The sequence below is a fragment of the Erythrolamprus reginae genome, chromosome Z (genome assembly GCF_031021105.1).
Source record: "Erythrolamprus reginae isolate rEryReg1 chromosome Z, rEryReg1.hap1, whole genome shotgun sequence".
NCBI classification, from domain to species: Eukaryota; Metazoa; Chordata; class Lepidosauria; order Squamata; family Dipsadidae; genus Erythrolamprus; species Erythrolamprus reginae.
In genome coordinates, this window is record NC_091963.1 from 62,378,692 (window position 1) to 62,395,922 (window position 17,231).

The 17,231-nt window shown below is 43.0% G+C and overlaps 1 protein-coding gene across 1 annotated transcript; it reads left to right on the forward strand.

Annotated features, from left to right (window-relative positions):
* Positions 1-635: 635 nt before the first annotated feature.
* CZH7orf25 (chromosome Z C7orf25 homolog) lies at positions 636-4,587 on the forward strand. The gene is made up of 2 exons (XM_070730093.1): positions 636-719; positions 3,195-4,587. The coding sequence occupies exon 2, from the start codon at positions 3,208-3,210 to the stop codon at positions 4,450-4,452; it is 1,245 nt and encodes a 414-aa protein (XP_070586194.1). The 5' UTR covers positions 636-719; positions 3,195-3,207; the 3' UTR covers positions 4,453-4,587.
* The last annotated feature ends 12,644 nt before the right edge of the window (positions 4,588-17,231 follow it).

Sequence of the window (17,231 nt, forward strand, 5' to 3'; positions counted from 1 at the left end):
ATGCCACGCCACATTGGGGCAGTAATTGCTGCAGAAGGAATCCAAACCAAGTTCTGAATACATATGCATGCTTTCACTTTTTAGAGGTCCGATATTGTTCTATGTACAATCCTTGTTTTATTGATCACATGTAATATTCTAATTTTCTGAGATGATGGTTTTGTGGTTTTTATGAGCTGTACCCCATAATCATCTCAATTATGATAAACCACGGTTGGAATTATCTTGCCTTGCATGTAATGAATCTGTCATATATTTCGTTTCATCTTTTACTGAAATAAATGAACTTTTGCACGATATTGTAATTTTTCGAGTTTCACCTGTATACCAAAACCCACTATCTTGTACATGTTTTTGACAAATAAATAAATGATAAATTGTATCTAGAGAAAAACCGTCCGTGAGGTCACATATTCACTCATGTACTGTATTTATAGCACTTACTACAAGTGTACTATTGAGAGATTTATTACCTCCACCCCTTGAATTATTCTAAACCCAGAGTCTATCCCAGCAAAAAGCAAAATACTGTAATGATTAACACCGAGGCGGTGACTCAGGAATCACCACAGCAAAAGGGAGGCTCCCATCTTAAAGATCTTTCCGATTGTCGCCCCGCCTAAACCGGAAGTGAGGCTAGCTGGAAAGCGTCGTGAGAGAGAGGAAGCCGACAAAACCGTAGTCGGCTCCTGTCGTAAAGGTCCTGTTCAGCCTTTCTCGTGAGTATTGGTCCCGCTTAAAACGTGCATGATGCGATGCGATGCGAATGAGGGCTTTGAAACCCAAACGGCAGAAGTCTTACTGTAATTGGGAACGAGAAGTAATTTATGGGATGTTTCTTTTCTGCTGATGTTAGAAAACCAGGCTGCCGATCAGGAAAGCCTTGGTCAGAGCATAAATGAAAAACAGCCAAGCATCTAGCAATAATGTGTCAAATTTTTGAACAATTTACACCATAACGAAAGCAGGAATTGATGTTTTGAAGTAGCGCTCTAAACTCTCAGAGCTGAGAATGGCGCCTGCTATCGCAATAACGTAACCGATGGCGGGCGCCTAACTCTCCCAATCATCCTTAAAATATAATCTAAAGAGCTTTTAAAATCCTATGGGGTCTTTGGAAGGATGAGTGGACACTGTTAGGAAGAAACAGTCTAGGCCAAGGGTAGGCAAATTTGGATCTCCTATGACTTCTGGACTTCAACTCCCAGAATTCCTGAGCCAATCATGCTAGCTCAGAGATTCTGGGAGTTGAAGTCCACATGTCATAAAAGAACCAACTTTGCCTACCCCTGGTCTTAGGCTCTTTAGAAAATACTGAACTGGCATAACATTAAAAAGTTCCAATATAGGAGAATATTTGTAGCTCAGGGTTGACATGAGGGATCCTTGGTACTGTCAGAGCTTGTTGTTTTCTTGCAGATGTTTCATTTGTTGTTACCAAACAAGTAACATCATGGGTGCTAATAATGTTACCTAGTTTGGGTAATAAAACGTCTGCAAAAGACAACAAAACTCATAGAGCATTAAGGACCCACATTGCTTTTTATGTCTTCAGTTTCCACTGCATCAGGCTTCCTGGAATTTGAGACTAACTTTGCCAAAGGATCTGATCAAAGTCAGCATATGGATGCTCACAGTTTATATATAAGATCCATCTAAACTTCCTGTCAGATCACGGATTATGCCCATCTGTCCATACTGAATGACCACAGAACAAAGTCAGAGCTGATTTTTGTTGTTACCATAGTTAAAAAAGCTATGGCTCTGAAGCATAATCTTTCTTGAACATTCTCTGGGATATGGTATACTGTACATCAAGATTGCATCATTCTTTCCCTCCCTCCTTAGAGTTTATCACAGAGTTGTTGACTGGTGCTACCATGACAAAATTTATCCAATTTGAAATCACGCAAAATATAGGGGATAGCTCTTTTATATTGATAAACTATAATTTAGTTTATAATTTATGTAAACTACAGTATATTCTGAACATAGAATGGAATGGTTGTTTGTGATTCCTACAATCTAGCTGCATTTTCCAAGATGAATATTTAAACCAGTCTATCTGCATCGTGGTTCTATTATAAGTCTAGGAGGTGGCACAATGTTATGTATTTAAAACATTTAACAATCATGGGATATGGCCAATACAGTATATTACTCAAAATGGTAAATAAATTATCATATAGAAAGACATAAGGAATTCCTGTCTTCTATCAGTTGTGCTAGGCAGTGATGGTGAAACTATGGCACGGGTGCCACAGGTGGCACGCGGAACCATATCTGCTGGCACGTGAGCCATTGCACTAGCTCAGCTCCAATGTTCATATGTGTGGCGGCCAGCTGATTTTTGGCTCACACAGAGGCTCTGGGAAGATGTTTTTGGCTTCCAGGGAGCCTCCAGGGGGATGGGGGAGGGCATTTTTACCTATCCCCAGCTCCAGGGAAGCCTTTGGAGCCTGGGAAAGGTGAAACACAAGCCTACTGGATTCACCAGAAGTTGGGAAACAGGCCATTTCCGGCCTCCAGAGGGCCTCCAGGGATTGGGGGAAGCTGTTTTCACCCTCTCCAGACATTGAATTATGGGCAGGGGCACTTGCACATGTGCAATAACGCATGCATGCATTCTTTCGGCACCCGAGGAAAAAAATGTTCACCATCGCTGTGCTAGGGTGTTATTTAAAAAGTGATCATCCTGGTGCAATACAATTGCAGCATAGAAAATATAATATACAGAGCAGAATGCTGAAATATTCACAAATGTTCTCAAACAAACACACTATTCAAGTTTCAACTCTCTTTTGGTATGCACAGCTCTATAGAACAAAGCCTTCCTTGATGCTCATACTGGCATTCACTGGTAACCGGAGGGCATGATTTTAAAAAATTGAGGTACTGTTCAATGCTACAGGGATGTCATCTATATTTTGGCAACTATATGGAGTCAAAGTTTTAAACAAAGATTATAAATCAAGATGAAAATTACTATAAATCACATGGAAGCTAATCTTTGATATATAGAAGCAGTCCAGATACTAAGCTTGGCTAGTACTTGGAGAAAAGATCAACAAATCCCAGGGCTATTAGACTAGTAAGTAAAAATGCTTCCTTACAAGTATGGATTCACATAGGCATTAGCATGACTGGTGGGATTCTTTATGTTTAATAACTGTACTTTCCCCCCCCCCCTCTAGGAATGTTACCAAGATGTCTACACATTCATTGCTGTGTGAGAGAATTATCCTGGCTAAGGAGCTAATTAAAAGAGCAGAAGCTCTTTCCATATCCCTAAAAGATGGCATAGAAGGTGGAGCAAAACTTGGCAGTAAATTAAAGGCAGAACTAAAATTCTTGCAGAAAATAGAAGCTGGTGGAGTATGTATCAAAGAGTCTCATCTGCAGAGTACAAACCTCACTCATCTGCAAGCTGTCATTGAATCAGCAGAGAACTTGGAGGGTATTGTTGGTGTTCTCCATGTTTTCACTTATAATGACTCCGTTGGTAAAAAACAAAATTTGGTGGTAGATGTAGTTGCAAATAATGGGTATGCTTGGGTGAAAGCAATTGGTCGTAAAGCTGAAGCTCTGCATAACATTTGGTTGGGTAGAGGCCAGTATAGTGACAAGTGTATTATTGAACAAGCAGAAGATTTCCTACAAGCAAGTTATCAACAACCAGTACAATATTGCAGCCCACACATTATTTTTGCTTTCTACAATGGTGTGTCCAGCCCAATGGCAGAAAGGCTAAAAGAGATGGGTATATATGTGCGAGGGGATATTGTTGCTGTGAACCCATCAATGGACTGTCTTAAAGAAAATCACTATTTAAGTTCTAGTGAATCTGACAATGGGGATGAATGCTTTCAAGTGTCTAAAGTAGATCGGGGTATCTTAATAGCCAGTGTTGCATTTCCTACAATGTTGAAAATAAATACATGCAGTAGGGTTAATTTAGACATTACTACTCTGATTACATATGTCTCAGCCCTAAGCTATGGGGGCTGTTACTTTATATTCAAAGAGAAAGTTTTAACTGAACAGGCCTTACATGAGCGATGTGACAGTGTTCTCCCACGAATGGAGGAATTCATGAAGGGCAAAGAATTGGTTGCTTGTGAATCTGCCATTAAAGATTTTCATATTATTTTAGAAACTATAGGAGGTCCTGGAGAAAAACGTAGAGCTGCATTACTTATGAATAGAATCCATGTGGTTCCAGACCAATTCTCTGAATGTGCCTCAAGATTAGTCCTTAGCTCTAAAATCAATAGCCGTTCTCTGATCATCTTTGGGACAGGAGATATTTTAAAAGCCGTCACTATGACAGCAAACAGTGGCTTTGTTCGGGCAGCAGCAAATCAGGGAATAAAGTTTAGTGCGTTTATTCATCAACCAAGGGCATTGACAGAAAGCAAAGAAGCTTCTGCCATACCTTTACTAAAACATTAAGATGGTTCTAAATATTGTTTCTAGCTGAAGGAATGTTAGAAATTAAATAGTGTAATTCATATAAATATTGATGTTATGTGGCCACAATTTATTCATTTGATTGAATTGAACTGAAATAAACTTAGGGAAGGTAAATTCTGTTGTGTTTCATTTACTCATGTATAACTTTGTATAAATGTTATACACCTTTTCCATGCCAGAATGCTTTCTTAGAGCAATTCCACATTTTATCTTGAGGCTGATGCAGATATGCACAGTATAATAATCTTGGTGCAAAGGATTGTATTGATCAGGGGTATCAAACTCAATTTCATGGAGGGCTGCATTGAGGGTTGTGGTTGATCTCATGGGAGAGGGCATGGCCAGCTTCCACTGCTGCTGTGATCACTCTCCTTGACAAGGTTGCTCATGGTGTGTGTGGTGGTGGTGGGAGCAAAGTGTCAATAGGATGGAAGACGACCAGGAGAGATCAGGAGGAAGAGACAAGGGGATGGCAAAAGGCATCGGGGTAGGATTTTCCTCAGACCTTTCTTTCTTTCTTTCTTTCTTTCTTTCTTTCTTTCTTTTCCTTCCTTCCTTCCTTCCTTTCTTCTTTAGTCTCCTTTCTTTCTTCTTCCTTCCCCCTTCCTTCTCTTTCCTTCCTTGTTCTCTTCCCCTCTTTCCTTCTTTTTCTTTTGTCTTTCTCTTCCCTTCTTCCTGTGCTTTCTTGGATGCTCAAATGGATAAGAGGAAACATTTCTCAATGCCTACTTGCCTTGTGATTAAATGCCACTTTTGCTAGTAGATTGTGGCCACTTAAAAGACTAAAAACAAACCAGAATCAATTTATCCCATACTTGCAGTTCAGCAGTAGCAGCAGCAGCAGATGCACCGGGCTGCTGGGGACTTTTCCTTCCTTCTTTTCCTGGTCGCCTCATTGCTGAGCTTTCCGCTCTTCCTGCACTGGAGTCAAGCTGCATATCAGCAAATGGGGAGAAAAAGAGATGCCCTGTCGGGAGAGGGGAGAAGAGGAGGAAAGAAACTCTTGCTTCTGCTGCTCCGGCTTAATTCTCAACAACATTTATGATTTCAGCTCAGAGGATCAGGCTGAAGCCATAGATTACAAAGATCCTTGCAAAGCCAGTATGAGAAAGGGATAAGGGGGAAAGGAGGAGGGAGGACACACACACACACACACACACACACACACACACGTGTGACAGGAGCACTTCAAGGTTCTTCTTTGGGGAACTTGGGAAATCATACTTAGCCAGGCTAAGAATATTGCCTTTCCTATTTGCCTGCTGCTCCCTGGAATCCTTGTTATTTTGACACAAAAGGGAAGGAAGGGAAGGCCAGGGGATCTCTGTGAAATGCACATGGCTTGGAGCTGCTTGAGGAGCATGGGAAGACTTAACTCGCCCCCACTTCTGCCTTTTCACATGCCTGGAATCCTTGCTGCACATGGGGGGACTTCTCAGGTTGCTGAGGTGGTGGTGGGGACAGAGATAGCACCTGCCACCCATCCCCTCTCCTGCAGCAGCCCGAGAAGCCTTGAACATGTGCTCTTTTTTGCACTCTGGAGGGGCTTCCCTAAACCCTTTGGAGTGCAAAAAAATGCACAACAGCAAACCAGAAATACATTTTTCTGAACCTCCGGTTTTTCCATTGGGCAGTTTTTTCCAGCTGCCAGGCTTCAGAAAGGCCTGTGCGCATGTGTGAGGGGGCAGTGCAGAGGGGGTTGTGCATGCGAGGGGGGAAGGGAAAGGGTATAGGCACCTGCATACATGCTAGCACCCCTACACTTGCCCTTTTTGGCATGTGAACCTAAAAAGGTTCACCATCACTGATCTAGGGTAAAGATTACTTATTTAGCTCTTCTATTGTTCTAGCCACGCGCCAAGGTGCACTGGTGGCAGCCTGCTGGTGATGTCACAAAGAGATCACAGGTCGGTTACTGGTCTCTAGGCATCACCATCTCTTTTCTTTTTTCTTATTTTCCTTTCTGTACATGTGGAAAGGCCAAGTTTCCGGCATTGCATGTGGTCATCATCTTGTTTTTGGCATTTTTATTTAAAAAAAAAATATTTTTGTGGGTTTTTTGCACTGCATATGCATTTGTGTGGCCATGAAGCATAGCCATGCAGTGCGGGAGGAAGCTAACCTGCAGAGAGGTAAATTGGAAACTTGGAACCCACCTTTGTCCTGCGCCCCAGTAGGTGCTGCCTCTTCCTGTCTAAGGTAAGTCATGGTCATGCTAGGCCCTCCCACCCAATCCCTGAAGACCTGGGCCCCTCCTGGCCACTCTGGTAATTGTATGTTGGGCTCGGGTGGATTCAAATCAAGCTGCTCAGCTTTTTATTATAAAAATGCTCAGCGCTTGGCTTGCAGCAAGGACTCCATCCGACAGACAATTACTGGAGCGGGTGGGGTGGTCCATTTACATGGATAGGTGGTGATCATGAGGAAGGTGATCGCTTGCTCTCCGTGGAGTTCCCCCACCCCCTCTGGTAATTGTGTGTCAGGCAGATTCCTTGCTGCAAGCAGAGCTGAGCAGTTTGTTTGTTTATTGTATTTATATGTCACTCACTCCAAAAAGGACTGAGAGCAGCTAACAGTAATTATAAATACAACAGCAATAAAGAGCAATAAAAATATAACAATAAGATCAACAATGCAGTAAAAAATATCATAAAATCATACATACTTGCAATCAATGCTAATTCTAGGCCTGCCAGAAAAGCCAGGTTTTAATGGCTTTCCAGAAGACCGGTAGCGTGTGCGAATCTGGGGGCAGTTGATTTCAAAGGTTGGAGCTGCCACAGAGAAGAATCTTCCCCAAGGCCCCACCAACTGACATTTTGTGAATGGGACCTGGAGAAGGCCAATTCTGTGGACTCTTATGAGGGAGGAGATGGCCCCATAAAGAGTCTGGCCCTGAGCCATTTAGGGCTTTAAAGGTAATAACTAACACCTTAAATAGCATTGGAGACCAACTGGCAATCAATACAGTTCATGTAAAGTTGGAGTAATAAGGGCGTACCTTGGTACACCCGTTATTTCATGTGCCACTGCATTTTGCACCAGCTGAAGTCTCTGATCACTCTTCAAGGGTAGCCCCATTTAGAGCGCATTTCAATAGTCAAGACGAGAGGTATTGAGGGTGTGAGTGACTGCAAAGTGCCTCCTGGTCAAGGTAGCACAACTAGTACACAAAGCGGACTTGTGCAAAAGCCCCCCTAGCCACAGCTGAGAGATGTTGCTCTAGCCTCAGCTGTGGATCTAGGAGGACACCTAAGTTGTGAACCCTATCCGAGGGGGAAATTGCTTTCCCCCAGGCACCAAAGATGGGTAGATGGGATCATCTTTAGGAGGAAGGACCCACAACCGCTCAGTCTTGTTGGGCTTTGTTTCCTACCACCAGGCAAGAAGGTGGGCTGCCCGGGGTTGATGGGATTTCCCCACCTCGGGAATGGTGCTGCAAGCAAAAGGAGGTGGGGAGTCCCATTTGCTTGCCACCCACACTGGGATTCCCGGGGCGGGGCTTTGACATCACAGCAAGCAAATGGGACTCCCCACCTCCTTTTGCTTGCAGCACCATTCCTGAGGCGAGGAAATTCCATCAAACCCCGGGCAGCCCACCTTGCTGGGTGGCGGGAAACAAAGCCAAAGTGGAGGGCATCCAAGCGGGGGAGCTGCTGCGTGCACCGGGGCAGGTATTTTGGGCTCGGAGGCAGTGCGGGTCTCCCCCCCCATTGCGCCCATTGCCCAGGGCAGCCTTAGCTCACCCTGGCGCTCTTTGGAAAGGGGAGGGTGGCGGGTTCTGTGTTTTAAGACTTGTGGACTTCAACTCCCAGAATTCCTCAGCCAGCCAACCTTGGCCACTTTAAAACTTTGTGGACTTCAACTCCCAGAGTTCCTCAGCCAGCCAGCCTTGGCCACTTTAAGACTTTGTGGACTTCAACTCCCAGAGTTCCTCAGCCAGCTTCGCTGAGTCAGAGCCTTCCCCTGTCCCCTTCCCGCCCACCATGGTGTTCGAGCGAACGCTGAACCTGAACACAGACCTTAAAATGTCCTTGTTCGGGTTTGGTATGCCGAACACCGCAAAGTTCTGCACGGACCCAAACTATGCAAATTCGGTTCGCCCAACACTAATCATCAGCGTGACCAAAGCAGTTTCAGTGCTGTAACTGGATCTGAAGCCAGATTGGAATAGGTTTATGTAATCCGCTTCTTCCAAGGTCCGCAGGAGTTGGAGCACAACTACATTCTCTAGAACTTTCCCTACAAAGGGAAGGTTGGAGACAAGATGATAGTTATCCAATGAGGCTGAGTCCAGGAAAGGCTTCTTGAGGAGGGGCCTCACAACTGCTTCCTTCAAAGGTTGCAGAAAGGACCCCTCACTCAAAGAAGTGTTAACAAACACACCTGGAGCTAGTCTTATGTCACCTCCCTACTGGCCAAAACCAGCCAGAAGAAACACAAGTCCAAATAAACGGAAGTGCTCATCGTTACTATGCCCTTGTCCACTTCATCATCACTATCATCATGGCCTTGTCCACTTCATCATCGCTCATCATTCCAATGGCCTTGTCACAGAGTCAAACTCATCCCACACAATGGGACTAAGACTTACCCCAGTCACCTCGCTTGACATTGCCAATTTGAGTCCAGGTCTAACCGAATCTGAGCGAAAATGAACAAATTCCCTCGGCTCTACCCTGCAAGAGATCTTCCAAACCTTTCCACATCAGGAAGAGAATGGGTCAGGTACATTAGCAACCGGCCCACCCAAACCCCTAGGTTTAACTTCAGGAGAAGAGACTCACAGCTGACAATCCTGGGTGTGGGGATCCTGCGAGGACTAAGAGTTTTTCGTACTATAATAGCCAGTCCCCCACCCCTTCCCTGGTGTCATGTCTGGTGCAGCACCTGAAACCCAACTGGGCACATTTCTGAGAGGGGAACACCCCCCTCATAGCCCAGCTAGGTCTAAGTTATACCCGCTAGGTCTGCCTCCTCTTTCAGGAGCATGTCCCGGATCAGAGGGACTTTGTTGGTTACCGACCTGGTAAGCAGCAGCAGCCTGAGACCAGGGCCCTGAAATTCTCTGTCACTGTCTATGAGGGTTGAACTCGAGGGGGCAGAACAAGGAATCACTCTAAGGTAGTGTTCTATCCCAGGCCTACACAGATTGAAAACAAAGGAGGAATCCATGTGCTGATATTTCAAATAAATATTTTTATATAGCAAGCACAGAGGTGAGCTGCTGCCGGAATGCCTAATTGCGCTTGGCCCCATGGGCTCGAGTGTGGGATCGAGCAGAATTATGCTTCCTGCATCTGTGCAGGTAGCAAAATTGCACACGGGCGCGCATGCAGGCACATTTCAGTGAGGTTTTTTGCTTCCCCGCAAAAAAACACTCCTTGCTGAAACGTGCATGCACATGCATCCCTGTGCATGGTTTGGCTACCTGCACACGTACAGGAAGCGTAATTGCTTTTGATCCTGCACTCGTGTTCCAGAGCTGTGGGGCTGAGTGCAATTAGGCGTTCGGGCAGCAGCCCACCTCTGAGCAAGCATCATTTATACAAGCCAAATTCATTCATGTGAATTCATCTTGGCAGCTTCTCAGTGAGAGGTGTTAAAAGATAACAGTCCAGCGGCTAGGCTGCTGCCGAAGATCAAAGCTAATTGTGAATTCCTTTATGAGATAAAGAGTCTTCAATTTCACTGACTTACAATTACAGCTTTCCAGCATCTCCGCAGACAGGGCACTTTTCCTCCAAGGATTTTAGCAAGGAAATAACAGTTGGCTAGCGAAACCTGTCTGGAAACTCAAACATCAACCAACTGCATTACAAAACGTTGAAACTCCACCCTGAATTTCTCATCCACCACCCTTAAATACCAATAAGGAATGGTCAACAATTCCCTAGAATTAACAAACTACTTCCCTTTCTCATACAAGTATTCCTGTCTTTTTCTTAGTCTTCTAAAGTGGGCATCTAGGAAAGGTTCATGGTCCTTCTCCTCCTCCTCTTCTTCTAAGTCAGACCCTACTGTCATTGGCATCTCTGCCACCTCTAGTGGTCCTTCATGTTTATACAGGTCTATTTCTCCCTCACTCTCTGCATCAGCTGGCAAAACCAGTGGCCTAGGATACCAAGATGGGCCTGGCTCATCCTCCTCAGAGTCTATCATTACCAGAGTTGGTTGAAGACCACTCACAACAGGTAGCGAGCCCTGGTTCTCTGTGAGTGGCCTACCCCTCGATTCCCATCATATCTATCTCCCCATTACGACTGTAATGCTCCAGCCCTCATGCTCCCCATAGATCATTCCTCCACAGGTCTCCATCTCCTCCTGCAGGCCCCTGCATTCATATCACAGCAGGGATATGTCCCCACCTGCTTCTGTAAGTCCACTCAGTGGGGGGGGGCACCACCTTCACTCCCAGTGGCCTCATTCTAGCTAACCAGTCAGTCATTCCATTCATCACTTCATCATGTTCTCACTCGCCATCCTCCCCACTTTTCTGGGGCCGCTGCGGCTGGACCTCCGCTTCGGCAGAGGAAGGAGGAGGAGGCACAGTGCGGTTGGTGCTTGAGATGCCACCAAACACCCCTTTTTCTCGCCTGCCACAGTGGGGAGATCCCCGAGTTTTTGCACCCTGGCTTTTCTGTCCACAATTTTCATTAGATATATAATGTTAAAGAAAAAAATTCAGCAACTTTTCACACGAAGTAGAACACTTATGATTCTCATGTGGGTTATAAGTCTCTCAACTGAGAAAAAATATATTTGTCCATTCTGCATCAAGCACTCTGTTCTGATTTGATTTTCTTCTTCTAATGTTCATTCATAGTACTAGGTACTAGATATGTTAATGATTTTTTAAAAAATCAAAATCGGCTTTTTAGAATATTTATCTTTATAAAAGCCATGGATGTTCAACCAATAGTACACAGACCATAAGTAAAAGTAATGCATAGGTAAATTAACAACCACATGTTAAGGTAGAAAACATACTTATAAAAGCAGATGTGAAACAAACATTAACTTTAAAAAACCAATTATAAAAGAATACAGAACTGCAAAGATACCCACATAGTTGAGCTCTAACTCACGTGGATTTATTTGGTTTATTTATCATTTGTCCTTTTTGATAGCCATTCAAATAATGTGAGTTAATCAACTGAAAAAGAACCCAAACACCTATCTGAAAACTTATCTTGGTTAGTAAGCCATTCCCACTCAGTCACATGACCATTAAGCCACACCCCAGGCACATAATCATCAAGCAACTCCCACCTGGTCATATGTCTGGCAAGCAACTCCTACCCATTCACATGACCATCAATCCACGCCCACAAAATAAGTCACACCCACAGTGTGGCAGTAAAAATTTTGGAAACTCTAGCCTGGTTCTAGCTAACTGGCAATCATGTTCTCACCTGCTTGCTTGACATGATCTATCTGTTTGCTGCATATTAACCTGTTTCTAGTTAGCTATCTTTTTTTTGGGGGGGGGGGGTATTCTTTTTTTTATTTTTTTCCTCCATACCTTACAGAAATAAATTCACATACCTTCAAATTAGAATACAATACAATATAGTATCAATTGCCAAATTCTTAATTAAAATTCTTAATTATTTATCTGTTTTGTTTTGGTATACGTTTCTTAATTCCTCTCCCTCCAGATGACTTCCAGCTTACTTTAAAATCCTTTCATTGTGGTGTCGGCTTGGCTTGGTCGTCTTAGGCACAGCAGCCTAGCCAATTTCACCCACTGCCAGTGCGAGACAAACCGGTTCAACTGGTGGGGTATACCGACCCCAAACCAACCCCCTGGCAGCATCCCCTTGCATCCCCTCCCCTTCAGGGAGGATCAGGCTTAGTTTCATGGAAACCAAAGCCCCCCAGGCAGCAGGGATTCAGAGTTTCCCCATGGACCACCAGCACCATTGACTCTGCCCCTCTGTCTGTCCTACTAGTTAGCTATCTTTGAGGTAAGTCAATCATTGTAATTGTGTGCACAAGAAGTTTCAATAAAAATAAACACAAGTCCCAAGCAAAATCTCTGAACATATCCAGAGGAAGAGAGAGATCTCTGAACAGCATACCCAGAGAGAACAGATCTCTGAATATATCCAGACAGAACAGGTGTCTGACAACAGAGGCTTCATGCTCAGGGAGATCTTCCTAACTCAGAACTGCTTTGCTCAGAACCATGTCTCTATGTCTATTTTCCTACATCTGACTCAGGGGCATCTTCAGAAGCCACTACCCTGCTTATTATCATCTGGAATAGGCCCTAAAAAGAGCACCTACAACCTACAATGTTCTCTCTTCATGGTAAGAATGGGTTGTAGCTTATCTCATGTGTATAAAAAGCATGTTCAGAAACTTAAGTATTTAGTGCAGAAAGCAGGTGGGTCCGTTTCTGATACTCAGCTTAGGAATCTGGTAAACGAGAGAGGAAAACAATGTCTTTGTTATACTGAAAGTGTATCTCTAAAGCTCAGAGAATAAGAAAAGATAGGCAAGACATTTCATTCAGAGTCTCATGCAGCAGTAGAAATACTTCAATGCTGGCACCAATGTTGTTATGCTGTTGAAAAGATTAGTTCATTAAATCAGATGATGGCTCAACTTACTAAAGATCTCCCTCCTTCATATAATACTTTGCAAATTGTCACTCCTAAGGCTCCAATGTCATATCCTGAATCTCCTCCAGTAATAAAAAATACTGGTCTGATTTGTAAAATGCTAGAGGAAGAATTAGGGAAAGGTCAAGGTGATTCTCATGAAATTGCTGAAATGCTTGATGTTTGTCCAGTTAATGTAGATGCTAAAATTGTTCTTCCTGCACAACTTTGCAAATTTCTTCTGAATGTGCCTTTAAGGATTTTCAGAAAGTTCAAGTAGCTGGTAAACTGGCACAAACTTTTTCAAACATTCAACAGAAACCTAAAGAAGCATACACTGACTTCATTAATAGCTTGCAGGACACTTTAAAGCAGGGGTCCCCAAACTTTTTACACAGGGGGCCAGTTCACTGTCCCTCGGACTGTTGGAGGGCCGGACTATAAAAAAAACCTATGAACAAATCCCTATGCCCAAACAAAATGGGAACAAATACAATATTTAAAATAAAGAAGTAATTAAATAATTAAGTAATAAAGTAATTTATACTTCTTTATTAACAAGTAAATTTAAACTTAAATCAACAAACTCCCTCCATTTCTCCTTCTTTCCTTCCCTCCCTCCCTCATCTCCATTTCTCTTCCCTCTCTCTTTTCTTCCTTCTCTCTCATTTGTTTCATTTTCCTCTCCCTCGTTTTCTCTCCATCATTTTCTCATTTTTCTATTTTCTCTCTCTCACTCTTTCCATCTATCCCCCTTTCTCTCTTCCTCTCTATCTCTCCCTCTTTCTTTCTTTCTCTGTCCCTCTCTCTCTTTCTCTCTTTCTTTCTCTCACTCATTCTCTTTCTCTCTCCCTCTTTGTATCTCTCCCTCTCTCTCTATCTCCCTCCTATCCTCCCCGCCCCTTGCCTCTGTACCGCCTCCTCGCTCAGCAGCAGACCGCGGTGAGTTGACAGGAGATTCAGGAGCTTATTATATCTATTGATAAAATCTCGTGGGCTGCCGCGGGCCAGATAAATTGCCTCAGCGGGCCGCATCCGGCCCCCGGGCCGTAGTTTGGGGACCACTGCTTTAAAGCATCAGACTAATAACCAAGAAGCATAAACTGAATTACTTATGAAGCTTGCTGAAGAAAATGCTACTTCTGAATGCAGAAAGCTATTATAGGATTAGGAAAGGATCCTGAATTGGCTGAAATGATTAAATTTTTTCAAGATATAGGTTCTCCCAGTTATCAAGCTAATTTGTTAGCTGCAGCAATAATGCAAGACAACAAACCTCAAGGAAATTATTGCAGAGACATTTTAAGGAAGAATGCAGGGCTCTTGGCAGAAGTAATAATTCTCAGACAAGTTCCATATCTGGAGTTACCTAATTCAGGGGTCCCCAAACTTTTTACACAGGGGGGCAGTTCACTGTCCCTCAGACTGTTGGAGGGTCGGACTATTAAAAAAAACCCTTGTGATTTTCTTAATGCCGCCGAGGGGGAGGAGGAGGAGGCGGCGAAGTGGAACAAGTCCCCAACTCCTTGCTGAGTTTTCTTTCTCTCTCTCTGTCTTCCTTCTTCTCCTTTTCTCTCTCTCTCTTTCTTTCTCTGTCCCTCTATCTTTCTCTCTCTTGCTTTCTCTCTCTCACTCTCTTACTATCTCTCCCTCTTCCTTTCTCTCTCCCTCTATCTCTCCCTCTTTCTTTCTCTGTCTCTCTTGCTTTCTCTCTCTGTCTCTCTTGCTTTCTTTCTCTCTTTTGTTCTCTCTTTCTCTTTCTTTCTTTGTCTCTGTCCTTCTTTCTATTTCTTTCTTTCGCTCTCTCAGATCTATATTCTACCATTGCTGTTCTTGGTAGAGCGCATCATCTTAAAACTGATAATGTCCCTACTTACACTTCTATTTCTTCTCTTGATTTTTGTTCCAAATGGAACATTGTTCCCTATAATTCTACTGGTCAAATGATTGTGGAACAATCCAACCACACTTTCAAACAATAGTTAGAAAAACAATTAAAAGGAGTGAAATTCTGTACTCCATGCCTTGCAAATATTCAACAACAACTAAGTAAAGTTTTACTTACTCTTAATCAAATTAATATTTATTTCACAATTTAACAGCTTACATGCATCATTTTAGACACCAAGAGTTGTTGCCTAGGCCAGGGGTAAGCAAAGTTGGCTCTACTATTGACATATGGACTTCAACTCCCAGAATTCCTGAGCTAGCATGATTGACTCAAGAATTCTCTGAGTAGAAGAGTCAGCTTTGCCTATCACTAGCCTAGACAATTGGTTTATTATTGAACTCTACTGGATAAAACCTGGTTGAAGCCTGTATCATTAATAACCTGGGGATGGGGTTTTGCAGCTGTATTTACTCCTACAGGTCCAGTGTGGATCTCAGCTAAGTGTGGGCATCCAGTACATGATGGTGTAGCATCAGAGTTCCAGCAATCCAATACTAGAATGTGACACTCCAGAAAGCACAGCACCCTTCGTCCAGTATGATGCCCTCGAGCACCCAATGTGACATAGGGAGCAGTGAAGAAAGCAACATCAAAAGCTCAGCAGATCTTATGGGAACAAAACAAACCAGAAACTCCCAAGAATTTATGGTGTGCCATCTTTGCAGTTATCACTGCCAATTCACTTCTCATTGTTTGTATTTTTACTCTTTTCCTTCCTTCATTAGCAGTGGAACCTCCCATTGTAACCCATGATTTACATCTGGCCAAACAAGCCAATGTGCCTAACTTTTGTTTAAATAAAGCATATGCTGCTTGGTAATTGTTTCATTCCTGCCTGTACTCCTCTTTTTGCAATTCTTAAGGAAACATCACTAAATAAACAGATGCTTCATGCCCAGAAAGAAGATCTTCCTAGCTTAGAACTGCTTTTCTTTGAAAGCCATGTCTCCATGTCTATGAATCCTACACTGATACACCTCCCACATGAATATAATTTGTGCAGCTCCTTCCTAGTGGCAGATTTATGCACTTTCGTATGAAATACCTGGTGAAATTTGTTTGTCATTTTGCCATTGTGCTGTTTTTTGAACTCTGGAGGATTCAAGGGAAGCTTCCCTGAAGCCCCGGAGGCAAAAAAAAACAACCCAATGGGTGGCAGGAGCTATCTCCAACCCCCGCCCCCTCAGCAGCCTAGGAAATGGAAATACTCAATTATCAATTTATGGTCCATTGTTCCTTTTAAATATTTATATAGTTTCTTAACATCATTCCAATTATACACTGTTGGTCTGTTTATATGCTTGCTAAGAATACCTATACTAGCACTAATATCCGGTTGTGAAACTCCAGCCAAATACATTAATTTTCCTATGGTGCTTCTATACAAATCTTGCTGCAAAAAAGGTTCTCTCTCATCTATGTGATTTGTATATTCGGTTGACATAGGTGTATTTATTATGTTTGCCTCCTCCATATTACATTCTTGAAACAATTGTTTTATCTTATTTTCCTGTGATACACAATATCCTTTATCTGTTTTTTCTATTACCATCCCTAAATAATAAGGAACATTTCCTAACTCAACCAGTTCGAAATTCTTCTTTAACATCTTGACAAAATCTTCATAAATTCCTTCTTCATTATATATCATAAGTATATCATATACAAAGACAATTATTTTAGTATCTTTTATACCCCTTCCTTTGGTATACAAACAAACATCGGCTTTGCTTGCTGTAAAATCCATTCCTGTCAACACTTTATTTAATTTATTATTCCATTTGTGAATTGATTGCCTCAGTCCATAAATGGATTTTTTTCAGCTTACACACTAAACTTTTATCCTTACAAAAAACCAGGAGGTTGTAACATTATTATCTAGGCCCTCAACAGTTAGGATTCAGGCCTGGCTAGAGCATGGAAACGCCTTTGGTCACACTGATGGATGATCTCTGGTGGGCCCGGGATAGGGGTTTATCCTCTATCCTGGTGCTCCTTGACTCTCAGCGGCTTTCGATACTATCGACCATGGTATCCTTCTGCACCAGCTGGAGAGGTTGGGGGTGGGAGGCACCGTTTTATGATGGTTCTCCTCTTCTCTGGTTGGTTGCAGTCAGTGTTAACAGAGGTTCAGAGATCGACTCCTAGGTTCCTCCTCTGTGGGGTTCCTCAGGGGTTGGTTCTTTCCCCCTGCTATT

What these genes read in the sequence shown, in the direction of transcription:
- CZH7orf25 (XM_070730093.1), top strand. Translation starts at nt 3,208, where the DNA reads ATGTCTACACATTCATTGCTGTGTGAGAGAATTATCCTGGCTAAGGAG.